Raw genomic sequence first — 18,934 nt, 5'->3', positions numbered from 1 at the left:
CCTTTTAACCATATTTGAAAGTATTGAAAATACATACATAAATACAAAATAAAATAATTCACATAATTAGAAAGTAACAGTAAACTTTATTTAACATCTAAGACTCCTGCAATAGCATTGATGCGATATAAGCAATACATGTTGAATATGGAGGTTTTTAATTTTTTTTAAGAGATGATCAAGCAAGCATAGATAAAATATGCCAGGAAGGGTAATTGGTACTCAAGTCTAGTGCACAGACTTGAACCCAGTATTTGAGAATAACTCAAAATATTTATGATTTAAGACTTTTGCTGTTGAGGAATACAAACTGGCATAGCTATAACAAGTGTTCAAATCTTGTTAAGGGGTTTTGGATTTTTGTCTTTGTTTTTCTTGGGGGGGGGGGGGGGGTATAAATAAACATGCATTTATAAGGCTCAAACATGAAAACACATAAGGTAAAATGGATCCATGTGAAAAACCATTGACTGAGGAAAGCTTTACACTTCAACAAAGCTTATTTGCATAATATATATATATATATATATATATATATATATATATATATATATATATATATATATATATATATATATATATATATATATTAGATAGGATTGCCGAGTGGTTCAGTGAAGTCATAAGTCCTGTAATGTATTCATTGAAGAATCCTTGGTGCTGGCCATAAAAGTGCTGCTGGTAAACACCTCGTTAGATGACATTTTCAAAGAGCTGCATGGATCTCATTATATTCTCATCCTGTGAGCAAGACAAATGTCAAATATGAACAATGAGTTAATGTAACCAGAAGACCCACAGCTCTGGACAAAACTTTTGCATCACCTAGAATTTTAGGATTGAGACATAATTCAAAAAAGATATATGTGAACATAATTTAGATCTTTTATTTAACATCACATAATCAAAGAAACTACAAAATGTGATTGCAAAAGTCTATTGGAAGCCAACAGTATTTCATGTTAGATTTTGAAATGTCACATTTTTCGTTAAGTATATGGAAAACTACAAAGCGGCATGTAATTCAGTATGTTAACATAACATTATTCAGCAAGTTTTATTCGATTTTATGAAACATTAACACATTCTATAGGGTGCTGCAAAACTTTTGTCTGTAGCTGTAATTTGGCTCATCTATCAGCAGCACTGATAACAGACAAAAAAGTGAGAGAAAGAAAAATGTCAAAATGAAAATCATCCAAGTATGTTCATTAAGTTCAGACTCAGGAATCAGAGCATTCATTTGGCAGGAGAAGTTCGCATAACAGTTTAACACTGAAAAGATAAAACACCTGTATGTCTGTTATTACGCTGAGTAGCTAAGCGTTTTGGTAAACGAGTCCTGCAAATAGAGAACATTGCTAAAAACTTGTAACTTACAAAAACATACATTATAGAACAATACTGCCTGGATGTGACACATATATATTGTATACAAATAAACAACAGCAGTACATGTTGGTACTGTAGTAATCAGGGTCTCAACAATACTCACTTTTTGGCAGCAGTCAATAAATTCATCTATGGTAACTACTCCATCTTTGTTTTTGTCCATTTTCTATAAACAAGGAAAGAAAATGATTTATACAGTAGAATTAAATGTAATGTAGGCATGGCTAAAGCTTATAATTCAGAGACTTTTAAGAATAGAATGCTTGACGCCGGTTCCAAATCACTTTTTAGAAAGATTTAGCAAGCTGCTTTAATATTTAGAAAAATAAATGTAACTTGTTGATACCTGCCAGTATGGTGTAAGTCGATCTACTTTAAAAGTGGCTTCAAATGGTGTTTCATTTATTCAATCCACCGTTCCTTTGCAATCAGATGGAGTGGTTCTAGGTTCTAAAGCTTCAATATAAGGTTTCTATCTGTCTTATCCCCCATTTTCTACTCAATTTAAAATGTCAAATTACGTTCCCTCACAGCAGCAATTCCCTACAACTAAAGTTCAGCGGGCAACCCCTGATCCCTCAACCAAGCCAATCGCTTCTCTTCAACCAGATACTCGAGAGCAGATGTTGGCGAGTTTCTAGTCTCTGCAACACAGGCCAGCTCTGCAGGTGTTCACTTGAGCTCACCAGGCGCCAGGCCAGTAGAGTCCGCTGTAGCACGATGACAAGAAACAGTCCCTCCTGGAATTGACATTCCTGCTGAAATACCCAGAGAAGATCTGCATCCCAACTGTATGACTCACACTGCACACCAAGTGGCCATGCTTCTACCAGGTGGCAGAATTGTCTAACTGTTAACACTGAACAGACATGCCAAACTCCTAGGGCTTCCAGACAGCCCTCAGCATCAAATCTCAATGGGTGCCTTGGTGGGTGCAGTGTTACTAATTATGTTATGAGTCCCATGAGCATACAAAATGATTATTATTAAACTACTTTTTTTCCACAAATGATCAAACTACCTGCCTTTCAGCAAAAAGCATGTCCTTACCTGGAAGAATAACTCCACATGCTGCCTGGGTGCTTCATCTTTCAGGGCAGGGTATGTGCATTTTCCCATCATATCATATATAGCTTTCATAATGTCCAGCATCTCCTGCAGAACAGTAGATTGACAATTGGTTGTTACAGTGTAATTCAGTTTACATTTCCATATCTAGGACACTGTAATTCTGATAAAACCCAATTTCTAACCCCCAAATTAAATTTTTAAAAATAGGATTAGGCCTGAAAAGTTATCAATCCAATTATGCTTGGGCACTGCACCTTTAAATACTTTTTGTATGTATGTATGTATGTATACATGTATGCAGTTATTTTTACATTTAAGATAGTTGTCCCAGTCATGCCACTGCAGCTTTAAATCCATCTTTAAATGTTTTGACTTTTGAGTTACTGTTTCCGTTTAAACATTATTAAGTGCTTTTATAAATGGCAAGGAGGCTTACTGGCAATGTACATCACATAAAGCCCTCATTGAGTGATTAGCATTGCATTGCTACCCCTTGTGTTTCCTTACCTCTTTAGTTATATAGCCATCTTTATTTATGTCGTACAAATTAAAAGCCCAATTAAGCTTCTCTTGGACAGAACCCCGCAGCAAAATTGAAAGACCCATGACAAAATCCTACAGAAAAAAACAAAACAAAAAACTGTAACTTTGACAACAGTACTGTATAGAAGCTGTTTGACAGTTGTGTGTGTGTGTGTGTGTGTGTGTGTATATATATATATATATATATATATATATATATATATATATATATATATATATATATATATATATATAGATAGATAGATAGATAGATTATACTTTAATAATTATTAGCTATCAATAATTCATCATTTTATCAGAATTTAGTGAAAATCAATAGTATTCAATACAATTCTTCTGTCCTGCCCTTAATAATTTCTATCTCACAGCCAGTTGCTGAAATAACAAATCTTGTTCCCACATGATTCTCATAAAAAGATGGGATATTAAGGGAAATAAGCAAATCCCAACTGGATAACTGCAGAAGCAAAGTGTTAGCGTTTCAGGTCGCTGGTATACAATTTTCATTTTAGTCATTAAAAGAGTATATAGATGATGCACAATTGCTGTTTTTTTTTTTTTTTTTTTTTTTTCTCTGCCCGAGCAAGCAACAGCCTGTCAGCACTGGAAGGAACATTTCAAAACAAAAATTCCCAACAAGCAAGCAAGCATGCACATTATTTGCTTAGCTTGGAAATATGACCTGGTGAATCATATAGCTGTTTACTGAACAACTATTTCACATGTTTTTTGTTGTTTTTTTAGTTACTGTCATTCAAAGTAAAATGCAGGCAAGGCTTTTGCCTTATTGTAGAGTGTTTTTACACTTGGTTGTGTCCGCTACAGTCAAATACAGTATGGGACAAAAAAAAAAAAAAAAAAAAAAAGAAAACACCTTCCTTATAAGCTGATTTTTATATTTGATCATATTTCTTGTATTTGATTTCTGTGTCTATCTCTGGATTTAAGAGGGGTGTCCTAAACCAAGGTTTTATAGGACATAAGAAACAACCATCGTGGAATTACAGCATATAATGTTTTAAATTAATCACTAACATTGTGTTTAGATAATAGGTACGAATTTCAAGCAAACTAAAGAACTAACCTAGTGAATACAATACACTTCAACTAAAGTTACAACTATAGAAATATCTAAGTGTGTAAATACTTGTAGAAATGGTGGAGTAGAGCATACAAAATGTAATTACTTGGTGTCAACTGAATTATCTGTCAAGCTGAAAGCGTGAGGCGTGCATTACTAGAGTAGCAGGCAAGAAGTTTAGTAACAACACAAACAGAAAGCTTCAGTTTTAGAGGAAAAGTTTTATTACACCTGAATACGAACTTGACTGAAGGGTTCATAAACTGTAGAATAAAGAACGTGAACAAATGTGTACCAAATATGGTGAGGCCAGGGTAGTTATCGTATCACCATATCTGGCACACATTTGTGTACATTCTACCATTTTCAAAATGTAATTTTGCCCACTTTATTGTAGAAGATTGACTCACCTCAAAACTCACAGAGCCGTTGTGATCTGTGTCAAAAGCGTTGAACAGAAAGTGTGCGTATGTAGTAGAATCTGAAATAATACCAAAAGGGTTTTGTTCATGTTATCCATAGTAAAAATGAAAGTTTACAGTGTACAAAAAGAACCAGATCTCCAACAGGAGAAAGGGGGACCAGGGATATTACTCTTAAGCTTAAAAAAGTGACATTTTAAAACCTTGACAAGCACTCAATGGTTATGGCTTAATTGAAAAGTTCCCATATGTGTTTTATGGCACAGGATGCAACTTTGAAGTCTTTTTTAGGATATATAACATTTATTTCATATATGAAATTAATTTAATTTGATTTAATTAAAAAAAAAAAGAATAGCTAAATTGAATTTCAATACTTTGTTGCAGAGATATTAAAACAAGTATTAAAACAACAAAAATAAAATTAGTTCTGCTAACTATAAATGGTGACAGATACTGTAGAAGACGACCAGCTGTTTTCTGAAATTTGACAATTAGACTCCAAACTTCTGTAGGTTCCTTCAACAAAATTGTTGTACTGATTTTGATTGTATTAAACTTCACAAGCGAATGAAGAAATGAACTAATGGTGTTGTAAGAACATAACCTGCATTGTGGGTTTTGTGATTTGTGAACAGTTTCAAACATAATTAAATCTCTATGGTTTCAGCTCAGATGTTATACACTTAACACCTACAACTGCAGCATATGGTTAGTTTTCATTGCAATGCACAACCATTTATTTGTTTCCTTATGTTTAACATCTTTGTTTTAGTGTTATTTAGTTTTTGTATTCATTGCCATTTGATATCAACATATTTTCTACAGTGTACCTTAGGCCTTGATTTATATTCAAGACAGTTTGTTAAACTCAGCAGTGTAGTTGTTGGTAAAGTTAGAGTAAAAGTATGCAATAGGGTCCACAAACTTACCTCCCTGTGGAAAGAACTGGGAATATATCACTTTAAAGGTTTCTTCATTGACGACCCCACTGGGACATTCCTGAAATAAGGCAGCTGTGTATTTAAATGAGAAAGCCCTCCTCCTTTTGAACAGTGTGTATCAGTGCAGTCTCCTGGTACCATTATAACTCTCATCACTGTACTACACACTGCAGAGTTGTTGTTAAAATGCATGCAGTATACATGTCTCACATGTCCAAAGTCATACCGCATGAAGTTATGAATATTTCACTGCTTTATTGGATTATTGAGATAGTGAAGGTGAAGTATAACATGCAACTTATAACATTTTCTTGCTAAAGTCACTACTGGCTCTTTGCATTGAATCTAGGAAATCTAATATGAAAGTTCACTGGTACAAAAAAAAGGTCAGTCATCAGAAAAAAAGCTCAGTACTGTCTTACCAGAGCTGAATTACAAAACAGTTCCAGTTTCCTGAGAAACAGGAACATACAAAATGCCTGTAGGATGAGTGGAATAAACAATAAGGCAGACATCAACTCATTTGTCCTGCCCTTAATTGGCTTCAGTAATCTATTCACAGCCCCCTGTTATTGTTCCGTTAATCTTGTCTCATAGGTCTTGTAAATACATCATACAGAGAAATTGGGATCATCAGGTTTTGAGAAGACTGGTAATTTTTCTACAGTAGATGACCTCAATACTAACAGGACTTTTAAATCTTCCTTTGAGTGTCGGCCTACATTTCAAGATGCCTAAAGCAATCCCAGCACTAATTTATACCTAAAAATACATTTTAGAATGTAAATTCATACACAAAACCGATTTAAAACGATTACTATCCTTCATGTAGATTACTGACACTATATTTTGTTGCCAGTGTGGTCCGATAGCACTCAGGAGAGGAAAAACAGAACCCCCTAAACAGGTTTGTAGGGGAAATTAAACTAGAAAAGAGTAACACGCTTCCTGAAAGTAGGGCATGCAAACTGAGAGCTTTCTTTAACCTAATATGGAAATGACTTAGGTAGAGAAACAGTAGCAGAGACTAGCTGATATGAGTTTTTGAAATGAAAAAAAGTTTGCTTTAAATGGTGCTTTCAAGCAGAAAAAGAAAAGAATGCATTAAGACAATAAAATTGAACGCATAGAGCAAAATATATTAATAATTTAAAAAGGTGCTAGTCCTGCTGCAATATCAGATTTCCAAATAATTATTAAAGTGTCTGGGCAGTGGTACTCAACTCTGGCCCTTGAGATCCAATCCAGTCCAGGTTTTTACTACAAGCAGGTTGTAATGTAGATAATTGAAGCTGTTAAGAGGCATTTCACTAATTTAGGACCTGCTTGGAATAAAGACCAGGACTGGAATGGATCTCAATTGCCATGAGAACCAGTGGCATAGAGTATCCAGCAGAAAAACAAACCAAATAATATTAGTAAGTATATCATTTTAAATACATCCTGTATGAACATATTTACCATGTAGTTATTTAAAAAAAAAACATGACAAATAATAAACAGTGAAAAAAAGAAGTAGTGTGGGAGTGTAAGGTTGGCAGGGATGGGGTTAATGTAAACAGTGTGTGTGGGAATGTAAGGTTGGCATGGGTGGGCTAAATCTGTCCCTGCCAGCAATCACAGATGTGGCCATTCTCAAATTAGATCATTGGTGCTAATTGGGGAAGGGTAACATGTATAAAAGGAACCAGAAATCCTTTGTCTGGAGGAGTATGTGCTATCTTTGTAACTTGGTAGTGAAGGTGAATGCCAAGTACGAGTGTTTATTCTTTCTTATTTGAACCTTTTTATTTTGGCCCTCGCGCTAGGTCCGACATTACAAGTTTCCCTTTCCGGTCCTATGTGGGACCCCGTCCGACATCATCAAAAAGATGTTAAGCACAGGTCTCTCATCTCTGGAAAAAGCAGAGAAAACCTTTCAATGACCGAGTGAGAATGATAAGAGCCGAGAGAAGCCAAAAAAAGGGGCGGATCTGAGCAATACACATAGCCCCTGCACCAGAGAGATATCACAGACATAAACAAAGAAGATAGCTGCTTCCACATCCAGCGCCCAAAGAATACCACAGACATTTGCAGAGCTTTTTGAGATGTTATAGTAATAAAATAATGACTTGGATCACATTATTGAGGAATTTGGCGATAAAACAAGTGATCAGGAGATGATTTATCAGTCTGCATGACCATGAAGAGGTATGTGGTAAATACAGCGAACAAGGGGTGGGGCTTGGCTGCAGTACTGAGTGTCCTGTTGATATTCAGTGCCTTTTAAACCTGTTTTACTGTGAAAAAATACTTTTAGACAGAGCATGTCAAATAAACAGTGCATGTGAAAATAAATTGGACCTGACATGTCTGACAGGCACTGAATAAATGGACCACAAATGGTTAATACTCTGCCTTGTGCCTCCAGTGGTCTGGATTCATATAGGTCACAAGTAAAGTGAGTTTAGTGGTGAGTGACAGCCACTAGCGGTTTTGCAGACAGTGAAAAAAAGAGAGGCCAAGGATTGTATGATCATAAAGACTGTGCTGCTCTCTTATGCCCTAAAAGGTCAGGCAGTCTTGCTGTACACTCCCACTTTTGCTTTATGGGAATAAATAGAGAAATAGATTTCAGTCCCTGCTGCCACCAATCTTCTAGCGTCCTTGCCAATCCTGTCATTAAAATGCTCTGCTGCATTTATTTAGGCATCAATTGTAGTACAGGGTATTCTCATGGGCAAGATAAGTACATTTCTTACCTCGTAGGGTGAACTCCACTCACAATTTGAACTCACAGTGTCTGTGTTGCTTGGTCAGGAGAAACAAATCTGATCTCTTTCCCAGAGATCCTATTTGTAAACTTTTCCGGTGCCAAATCCCATGTCACTTCCTCCATAAAAGCCCCAGTCATAAATAGTTCCATGTCCAAATTTCTCCTGCATATGCTTTGGGAGTGAGTGGACTGACGCGTGGGCGTGTGGTGCTCAGTTATTGTGGGGGTTTCCTCCTTGCGGAGGGGACCCTAGCTGCTTGTTAATTTAACCTTTTTGTTTGTTTTTGTTTGTTTATTTTTGTTTTTTTGTCTGGCCTGGAAATGCTATGATGGCAGCTCCCCGATCTTTTTCAAGTGTAGTAACAGGGGTAGTTGACAAAGCGAGACCGGTTTCCCCCTTCAGACGTAGAAACGTCTGTCTGAGATACACAGGGAATCTGGATCACATCCCGTCTCGAGAATTTGTTGGCAAGAGATTCCTGAAGGAGTCTCTGGGGCTGTCACCCAGAGAAGTTTATGCTTTGATCCACCTATTTGGTACCAAAGAATTCCATGTCAGCCTGAAAGTCCTGCAGCACCTGGACCGGTTCTGGAAGAGATACGAAGAGGTCAAGACAGTCCAGGAATGGAACAACTACCAGGTCATTCCAGTATCATAGCCTGAGATGAGAACAGTGTTTGTATTTTTCCACAGTAAAAGCATAGATATGAATAACATTGTCTTTTGGTTAAGCAGACTGAAATCATGAATGAACCGTAATCAGTGCTGGATTCAGAGGGCTTTTGGACCACAGGCTGGAAGTTCCAGGTCAGGCTGTGGAAAGAAGGTGGCATAGAGTATGTGCTGCACCATATACCTAATGCTTTTATGATCGGACCAGACAGGGGGCATTGTTTTTATCCAGAGCAGCCGAAACAGTACAGAAAGTTCGGCTCCCTGGATCACCTTTCCAGCGTTTGTGAGGTGTGGAAGTGTGGAAGATGCCGGGAGACTGGTCATCTCTCGAGGGACTCTGAAAATGTGGTACCCTGTAACCTGTGTGGCAGAGCCAGCCATGTGTTCTCGGAGTGCGCTGAGGCTGCAAAAAATAGAGCCAGTTAATGAAGGAGTGGAGGAGACACTGAACGCAGTTGAAATAATCGGAGAGCACCAGCTAATGAGAATGATCAGAGCAAAGATAAAGGGTGACAGGACCCAGAGTGACCAATGCACATCAACCCGCAAAGGAACAAAGAAAACCAAAAGGGAGGAGAACAGCAAAGAATACAGAAGAAGGAACGATCGTCGAGGGACCGTTGTGGACAAGGCGGAGAACCCAATACTTGGACAAGGTGGAAGAAACAATAGCTGCGGAGCCTCCAGCAGAGCCTCCAGCGGAGAGCGAAGCACCAGTCGCAACGGACCTCCCTGCAGCTGAGACTGCTGCCGAACAGTCGTCAAACTCTAGCCATACAAGAAGAAGGAAAGAGAGCAAAAGGGAGGCTGCGGGGGATCAACTCAGAGGTGATGGCTCTAATTTGTGGTTTTGAGATGGCAAGTCGGTTTTCATGATCATTGAGCTGGAATGAGAACAAACACTGGACAATGTATCTGAAAGTGCTGTGGACTATCTGGGGAGTATCTCCCTGAGTGACTTTTTACCAGACTTGGAAATGCTAATGCTGTTGGAAATTTGAGATACTGATCCCTCTGTTGCAAACCTCCCTCCAGAACCAGCAGTTGAAGAGAGGCGGAATCCAGCACCGACAGAAGGACAAGTACAACCTTTAGAGACAGAAATGATGGCAAAAAAGGAAAGACAAAAGCAGGGTGCTATTGTTTTAACCCTTTGCTGTCATTTATTCTGCGCCTGTCAGGCACGTCAGGTCCAATTTATTTTCACACGTGCTGTTTATTTTACACACGTTGTTTAAAATATATATTTTTTTCCAAGTAAAACCAGTTTAAAGGGCATTGCAATGCTAAGCAACATCAGTACTGCATCTCCTGCCAAGCCCCACCCTGTGTTCCCTGTATTTTTCACATACCTCTTTATAGACGTGCATACTGATAAATCCTCTCCTGATCACTTGTTTTATCAACAAACTCCTCAATAATGTGATCCAAGTCATTATTTTATTACTATAACATCTCAAAAAGCTCTGCAAATGTCAGCGATATTCTTTGAGCACTGGATATGGAAGAAGCTACCTCCTTTGTTTATGTCTGCTTATCTCTGTATGGCGTAGCTGCTATGGCTTTGTGGGTAACCATTTTTATGTCCAAACAGGAGTGAGGCAGGGGTGTCCTCTTTTATATGTTTTTGTAATTGACCCACTTTTAAGAATGATCCAAAACTCCTGCAATATTAATGGGATAACTGTCGGCCCAGGGGTGGATTATAAAATTACTGCATATGCGGATGACACTTTTTTATATGTTGAAGAGGAAATATCAGCACAAAATGTTCTCAGTGTTTTTCATAAATTCCAAGAAGTATCACATTTTAAAATAAACTGGAAGAAATGAGCTGCATTGTGGACAGGTAAAACCAAACCAGTTTGTAAAATACCAATGGATGTGGAAATAAAACATGGCAGTATCAAACTTTTAGGAGTGCATTTTAATAAATGTGGCAGGGAAACAAAACTGGGAGGAAAAGCTTAAAATAGCAGAAAAAAGAGTTGAGTTGTGGAAAGGGGTAAAGGTGCCATTTTTAGACACAGTTGTTTTAACAAAACATCTTTTATTACCTTTGTTTTTATATTGGGCAGTGGTGTTCCCTGTTCCAAATAACATCGCTATTCAATTAATAGGTTGGTTTTTAATTAATTTTGGGTGTGAAGGTGGAGTATATTAAAAGAAACATTGTGTGTTTACCCCAGAAGATGGGTGGAATGGGGCTTTTAAACTTTTAAGTGTTTCTAAGCTGTGACTTTACCATTTCTAATGTAAAAACGTCTTTTAACAAAGCTTTTATTGATGGCGGTGGAATTATGGATGGGTGGTCACTGAATTATTTTAACATGCTAAAAAAATCCTACGAAAAGAAAAATTGCCTTCCCATACAGGATACCTCAACGGAATTTTCCCAAGCACTATGTCAATTTGAATGTTCTTTACTCTTTGCACTCAATTCACAGCAAGTTTCTTCATAAAATCCAAAAGCTGGTGCGTTGACTTCACAACAATAAACTATATCTCCCTCATATCGGAAGTCCGCACTCATCAAGGAAGCAACTTTAAATAATTATTAGTTCATACTAATTAATCTACAAGGTTAAAAACACAAAAAACGAACATGTTGCAACCAAACAATGGCCATCCTCGATGTTTCTCTCACAATGTCCAAATCTCAAAAAATAAGTATGTGGCTGTATGTATTTGTAATAAAACAGTAGATCTGGAATAATCGCTTATTTTATCACCTTTTTCAAGATTCTAATAGTTTTAAATTGTCCCAAAATGTTGTAAGGGTTTTATCGAAAATGTATTTTATAGAAGCAGATACTATGCCTTTTAATGAATGAAACCATCTGTGAGATTGTATTGAGTGGCAAGTACTGTAATTGTATTATTCATTTAATAATGTCCTGAAATTGTAGAATATATTTTATGATTGATTAATTGTCTTGTGTGTTTAAGATGGTTTTATTGGTGATAAGCTATATTTAGTAGGTATTGTATCATTGTTGAATAAATAAGATTCAAAATTTCTCCTGTATTACACTTGGATACGGAGACAGTATAGGTGCTTATGTTTTTTGTTTATTTGTTAGTTTTTTCAAAGTGTTTAAAATATATATATATATTATATATATATATATATATATATATAGATATATATTATATATATATATATAAACATTATCAGAAAAAAAAGATAATTGTGTGAAAACACCGTGGGTTTCAAGGTATCCTTGTGAACACACTTTCAACATCCTGGCCTGTCCGCACTGTGTAACTATGCACCCAAAGCGAAAATCATTTTATGTTGCAACAAAGCTGGAAAATATATTGATCGTTTCAAACAAGGAGTAACACAGGCATGTCTCTGTCACGAATACAGGTTGTCAAAAAACACTTTCTCGGCTTGTTCAGCAACAATGCGGCAAAGCAAAATTGATTAAAGAAAAAAGAAAAAAAAACACCTTGAGGTTCTGATGAATTTTTCATGTCGGGATGATCTGGAATAAAAAAAACAGTTTGGGATTCTTTCACACTGGATTAAGGTTTGGTGCACTTTGAAACGATTTGTGTCAGATTGATTTTGAATAAATGTTGAGCTTCAATTTGGGATTTGTGCTTTCTGCACTGCGTTTTAATTCTTTAATGACTAGGATAAAGCAAAGGCAGAATACTGCATACATGAGACGAGCAGGTACGTATAATTTTACTGTATTCACAATCTCATCTCATTAACTTACTCCAACAGTTTATCGTTCATTTTGATTGTCCTTTCGCTATAACAAGCCCCTCGATATAACAAACAAAAGGCTTGGATCCCAGCAGGTTCCTTATAGCGAGGGTGCACTGATTAGGTTCTGGTATAGTAAGCAAACTTGTTAAATTGGCAGATGACACAAAAATAGGAGGAGTGGCAAACACTGTTGCAGCAGCAAAGGCCATTCAAAATGATCTGGACGAGATTCAGAACTGGGCAGACACATGGCAAATGACAATTAATAGAGAAAAGTGTAAGGTACTGCATGCAGGCAATAAAAAGGTGGATTATAAATATCATATGGGAGATGAAATTGAAAAAGTAATCTATGAAAAAGACCTATGAGTTTATGTTGAATCAGAAATTTCTTCATCTAGACAATGTGGGGAAGCTATAAAAAAGGCCAACAAGATGCTTGGATATATTGTGAAAAGTGTTGTCAAAATTTAAATCAAGGGAAGTAATGTTAAAACTGTACAATGCATTAGTAAGACCTCATCTTGAATATTGTGTTCAGTTCTGGTCACCTCGCTACAAAAAGGATATTACTGCTCTAGAAAGAGTGCAAAGAAGAGTGACCAGAATTAATCCAGGTTTAAAGGGCATGTCATTTGCAAACAGACTAAAAAAATTGAATCTATTCAGTTTTGAACAAAGAAGACTATGCGGCGACCTGATTCAAGCATTCATAATTCTAAAAGGTATTGACAATGTTGACCCGATGGCCTCCTCTCATTTCTAAACTTTCTTATGATCTATATATACTGGAAAAACCAATGTATAAGTCACACGCTGTATAAGTCGCTCCCCCCTTTTTAGGAACTCCTATAATATATATATATATATATATATATAATATACACACACACTCGAGAAGGTGAGATCTCCATGAGTAGAAAGCAAGCAATCTTGCCCCAGAGGGAAATGCAGTTTGGAGATGGAGGAGCAAAATGGACACAGACAGGGAGACAAGCTTCAGCTAAAGTTTAAATAGCAGGACGACTGATACTGTTGGTCCTGCCACAGAACTAGCCACATAGTTACAATAATGCTGAGTATTCTGCTGTTAACCAGGCACAGCTACTTGGATAATTCACATGTTCTGCAATAATAGAGAAAACTGAGGTAAACAGGATATATTATAAAATAAACCATAACTAGCCTCTCCTTTTTTTGTTCTTCAGAAGAGAGGAATTACAGCATTATGCTACAATGCCTGCCATCTTTCTCTATATGTGACCAAAAATGCATTAGAACACTACAAAAATCAACTTCTGAATTTGAAAGACATTCCACTCTATCAAACATTTTTGTCAGAAGTCAAAATAAAAAATCTAAAGTTGTAGGTATGGTAACAGTTCATGTAAAGAGCAACACAATTCAATGTTCCTAGTTAGCGAAGGCTTGGTAACTATGTCTGATCGATTTGTTGATTAATTGAATATATACGGGTGACATTTCTGTGCTGTCAATAGATACACTTAAGCAGCAAATTGAAAGTTATTAGATTTTTCTTTGATCTACTGTGGTTCGATTATCAAATTAGCTTCTATTTAAAAAAAAATCTAAAGACCACCATTGCAGAGACAGATACATTTTGAGCCTCTTTAAAACACAACTATAATTCCTGAAATGTCAATTTCGAGTTTCTAGCTTTATAATTGTATTATTCGCAAATAAAAATACATTTTATTTATTGGAAATTGCAAAAATGACATAGAATTTGTATTTTTTAATACAAATACAATATTTTGGTAGACCTTTTTAATGACCCTTAAGGCAGATTTGTATGGGACTAAAAATCATCACATTAACAGGTGGTTTCAGATCTGTCACAATATCACAATTAATTTTGAATTTACTGGCTTTCCTTGATGAAAACTAATCCATGGCTGGGAGGCTACTAGACGTCCTCTGCTGATGTTCAACTCTGAGGACACCTGGTTTTCAGACCCATGCGAATCATGCTTTAGATTTAACTTTAATGTGTTAGTGCTATCCTTATACAGCTTTTAATAAGTACTAAATAACAAAACAAACCACAATCATGATAAAGATAACATGTTCTTTTTGTCATTTCATGCTGTGTAAGCATAAACTAATTGGAAAGCTTTATTATGGTATTTGGTACTTTTTAAATGCCACTACACGCATAGCAGCAACATCATTACAATGTAATCCAAATGTGTCTTTTTAAGTAGTCTCTTGCAGTACTAAAAAGACAAAAAGATTTGGATCAATATTCTTTAAGGCGGGGGTCTCCAATCCTGGTCCTGGAGGGCCGGAGTCCCTCCTGGTTTTTGTTCCAACTGTACCCTAAATTACTTAATTGGACCAAATAAGCTTCTAATAAGTAATTTAGGGTACAGTTGGAATAAAAACAGGAGGGACACAGGATTGGAGACTCCTGCTTTAAAAAAAAGTGTTCAGCATAAATATAGTGATGTTGACAGGTCAAATGTAAAATAGACACATATAGCTGTCGAAAATGCTTTTAAATGAAAGCTAGGCTAAGGGATAAATCATTAAAATGCCAAAACTGAATATTTCTACTTACAACTTCAACATTTCTTTCCTTAATCATAGGTAATAGTCCAATTAAGAGGCTAACTGAGTCCAACAAACCTGAAATTAGCCAATAAATCATTGGCTTGCTCTTGGCAAGTTTCAGAGGCAGCACATTATTAATCATTGTCATATGAGTATACTGTAACCTTGTATTTAAAATGTTTCTGTGTGTTCTTAGGCGATCTTATTTTTTTACTGAACAACTCTCTTCCACTTTCCTAATGAAATGCAACATTTTCTACAAACTCTCATGTCTCCTTTTCTGTGTTCTTACCCTTAATCTTTTTTGTTTGTGATATTTACATTTATAAGGTCATTAGGACATCCTCTTCCCCAAAATATATAAAAAGAGTGAGGTTATAAATATAATATAGCATGCACAATTATGGCCAAAAGTTTTGCATCACCTATAATTTTAGGATGGATGCATAATTAAAAAAAAGAAACAGAAAAAAACAACCTATATGAACATAATTTAGGTATTTTATTTAACATCATGCAATCAACAAACTACTATAATGGTAGTAGACTACAAATGGTGGTAGATCTTTAGGTTGTTTTATTTTTTGTGGGGTGTGTACTGTATGTCCTCTTCATTTAAATACATAAAAGAACATGGTTTGCATTTCAAACTAGGCAACCTAAGTTGAAATTCTATTATGATGTATTCTTTGGAGGTTGTATTTCTTCAAGCACATACCAGTTGTTTCATTGTATTACTGGCATAACAAATCACCTGTTCTTCCAATGTCATTCAAGTTTAATTATTTTTTTTCTGTCAACTTTGAACTAGAAAGGTCTGAACTGAGGGGCAGTGCTATTGTAAATGCATTTTAAAAAATTGAATGTGAAGGCAAAACAAGAAACAGCCAGACCTTTCAACTATTTTCAGTTACCATCTGTTGTTCTAAAAATACCAATAAAGAGTAATGTTGTTACAATTCAAATACTCTTCAATGGGAACCATTCCTAGAAAAACATTTGCTTTATGGTACAATTTTGCTGACTGAAATATGTTAGCACATTTGCATAGGCAAGAAAAATGCATTAAATTATATCAATAGCCCCACTGACTGACAACCAACAAAAAAACCCAGAATGTTCTGCAAACACATCATGCGCTTGGTCTGACACGGATAATGGTTTTCCAAGTCTTTGAAAGGCAAATGGAATGTATATGTCTTGAAGTATAACTCTTGATAATGTTTGAAATGTCAAGTTTCAATAATTGATTTATGTCAGCCTCTTTTTATCATGGTACTTAGCAGTTTAGATATTCCCTTTGCAATAATAGCCCAAGACTTCCAGGTTAATATAGATATATGTCTTGTCTTTGTACACCTGATCCTTCCAATACAGCTATAGGTTCCTTATCATGTTAGCACCTGGACAGTATCCCTCTACATGGTACTGTTGATTACATTATCATGACTGCACTGAAACCCTGCGGCAATTCCATAGTGGCATGTTCCTCCATGATTACAGAATATTCCTGGACATTCAGACTAAGGCTTTTTTAAATTCTGACTATGCGTGTAAATTACTTTCCAACTAGACGTGAATGCACTAATGACCCAAGTGAATGATACAAGCTGGGATTACTTCCCTAGAGTTACTGTTAAGCAACAGTTGAGTAAATTGCTAAAGGAAATTCCATTTTAATGTATCGTAATGACTTCATACTGTACATCCCTATATTTAGTCTATTTTAAAACATGACATGGATTGCTTATTATAAACAGATTTGAGTTTTTGAATGATAAAAAACACAACTATTATAAAACATGTAAGTGAATAGGAAATAACAAACATTTGTAGAAGCACAGTTGAAAAACCAAAAAAAAAAAGTAATCTGCAGATCAATAATGATTCAGTACAAACTTTTACGTTAGTTCAGTAACTGTGTATGGTAATTGAAATTCTAAGATGCTGTGCAGGGGTATTAGAAAACTAATTACTTTACAGTTATTTTATATGATTCAATAAATTATGCACACAGCAACATGGGAAAGAAACATTTTAATGATTCTGTTTATAGTATTCAGAAACACTTGAAAAAAACGCTGATGTCTGAAGTTTCCTTCAAACTAATTTAAATCCTCCAATAAGCACAGCATTGGAAATCCATAAATATTTGAAAAGATACAGTAAGAAAGAAAGCAATTTTTCAGACAGTTTGTTCTGTGGCTGCTATTTTGTATCTCTGGCTGTGCCAAGTCATTTAATTACACTACTGAAGCAACTCATGTCAAAACAAATTTTGTAAAACCAGTAATGAAGTCTAATTTAAAAAAAAAAAAAAAAAAACATTTAGGCATTTTAATTAATTGAGATTGTGGGAGGACTATGTAATTTAGCAGCACAGAGACTACTCAGTGGGGAAATACATAATTTATTGTAAAAACAATGAGAACAAGGTCATAGGAAAACATCTGAGGTGACCATGCAGTGGAAGTTATGGTAGCATTTGATTCCTGAAATGCTTTGTACCCAGGATAGTAATATTTATTTTTGTGTTAAAAGCTTAACTTATTTCTCACATACTTTTCACCCATGGGTTGCTGCTTTGATTCCGGCCTACAGTAAGTGAATGACAGAGCAAAAGCCATGACCATGTGATGTCTGTTAGTAGTCATGTGACAGGGTAGCAACACAGCCCAGGCTGGCTTCCAGCAGGAATTAGACCTCGAGACAAAAAGCTGCAGTTTAAGTGTGTATGCACACGTTTATTTAACAAAAACAAACACAAAAACAGGAACAACATAAGGTTTAGACCAGGGGTGTCACACTCCAGTCCTCGAGGACCGCAGGGTCTTCTGGTTTTCAATCCAACTTAAGGTCTTAATTAACTTAATTGATCTCGTTATTTGTTCAATTGGACATGTTTAATGTTTTTTCAAGGTCTTTTACAGTTGATGATTTAAAAAATGCACTTGATTCAAGGTACACGGCCTATGAAACATTCTGAGGCCAGGAGAGAAGTGTTAAAGCAGTTCAATTAATCAAATAATTAGACCAATTAAGTAATTGAGAGTAATTGGAACGAAAGACAGAAGAAACTGCGGCCTTCCAGTTTGAGTAGTTCCTCACGTCAAGTTATCAGCGAGAACTGCCAAAGACTCTCTATACAGAAAGGATTGTTACGTGTTTTCAAGGTATTGGCGTAGCAAAAGTAAATCAGCCAAAAGTACCATTTCACTTTTAATTTGTAGTTTCCAACACTCTTAGGTGAAATGCAGAAAAAAAAGTCAATACCTGTGTGGCAGGGCAGGGTCCTGTCTGTAAATAGTGTGTTGTGGTGTTTTGGTGGTGGGCAGGGATGGGGTTAATTTCCTACCCCTGCCAAAAACATGTGGGAATGTGGCTGGAGCCTTTATTGAATAATTGATGATTAATTAGGCTCCAGCCACATGGGATGTAAGGGGTTAGAAAGCCTTTGTTTGGTGGTTGTGTTTGAGTGGGAGTTGAGGAGTTAGTTGTGTGTATTGTTATGGTGTCGCTGTATCTTGTGTTTTTGTTAGTAGTGAAGGCGAATGCCCGGCCTACCTACATCTCTGTATTTTGTGTAAACCTTTATTTTGGCCCTTGTGCCTTTTGATTTCTGTTTTTGTTTGTTAAAATGTGCATTAGCGCTTTAGACTGCAGCCTTCCTTGCCTCTGAGTCTCTGTCCCTGCCGATAACACTTGGGCCCACAACACTATCCTGTCACAACCTGTCATACAGTCAGAGA

At 36.2% G+C, this 18,934-nt stretch overlaps 1 protein-coding gene across 5 annotated transcripts in view; it reads right to left on the bottom strand.

Annotated features, from left to right (window-relative positions):
* Positions 1–571: 571 nt before the first annotated feature.
* Positions 572–18,934, bottom strand: part of LOC121329784 (Kv channel-interacting protein 4-like) — a 340,188-nt gene continuing 321,825 nt past the window's right edge. For 3 of the 5 annotated variants that reach the window (XM_041275609.1, XM_041275600.1, XM_041275593.1), the window contains exons 3-8: positions 5,442–5,511; positions 4,498–4,568; positions 2,971–3,078; positions 2,443–2,547; positions 1,496–1,558; positions 573–741 (exon numbers count right to left, since the gene is read on the bottom strand). In XM_041275609.1, the coding sequence (XP_041131543.1) occupies positions 694–741; positions 1,496–1,558; positions 2,443–2,547; positions 2,971–3,078; positions 4,498–4,568; positions 5,442–5,511 (465 nt within the window). In that variant the 3' untranslated portion in view covers positions 573–693. Of the gene's footprint in view, positions 742–1,495; positions 1,559–2,442; positions 2,548–2,970; positions 3,079–4,497; positions 4,569–5,441; positions 5,512–18,934 lie in introns of all 5 variants that reach the window. The other 2 variants (XM_041275583.1, XM_041275618.1) reach the window with 2 other exon arrangements.

Source organism: Polyodon spathula, chromosome 2, assembly GCF_017654505.1.
Source record: "Polyodon spathula isolate WHYD16114869_AA chromosome 2, ASM1765450v1, whole genome shotgun sequence".
In the NCBI taxonomy this organism is placed as follows: Eukaryota; Metazoa; Chordata; class Actinopteri; order Acipenseriformes; family Polyodontidae; genus Polyodon; species Polyodon spathula.
The sequence above is the reverse complement of the archived record's forward strand: the minus strand, read 5'-3'. Positions and strand labels throughout refer to the sequence as shown.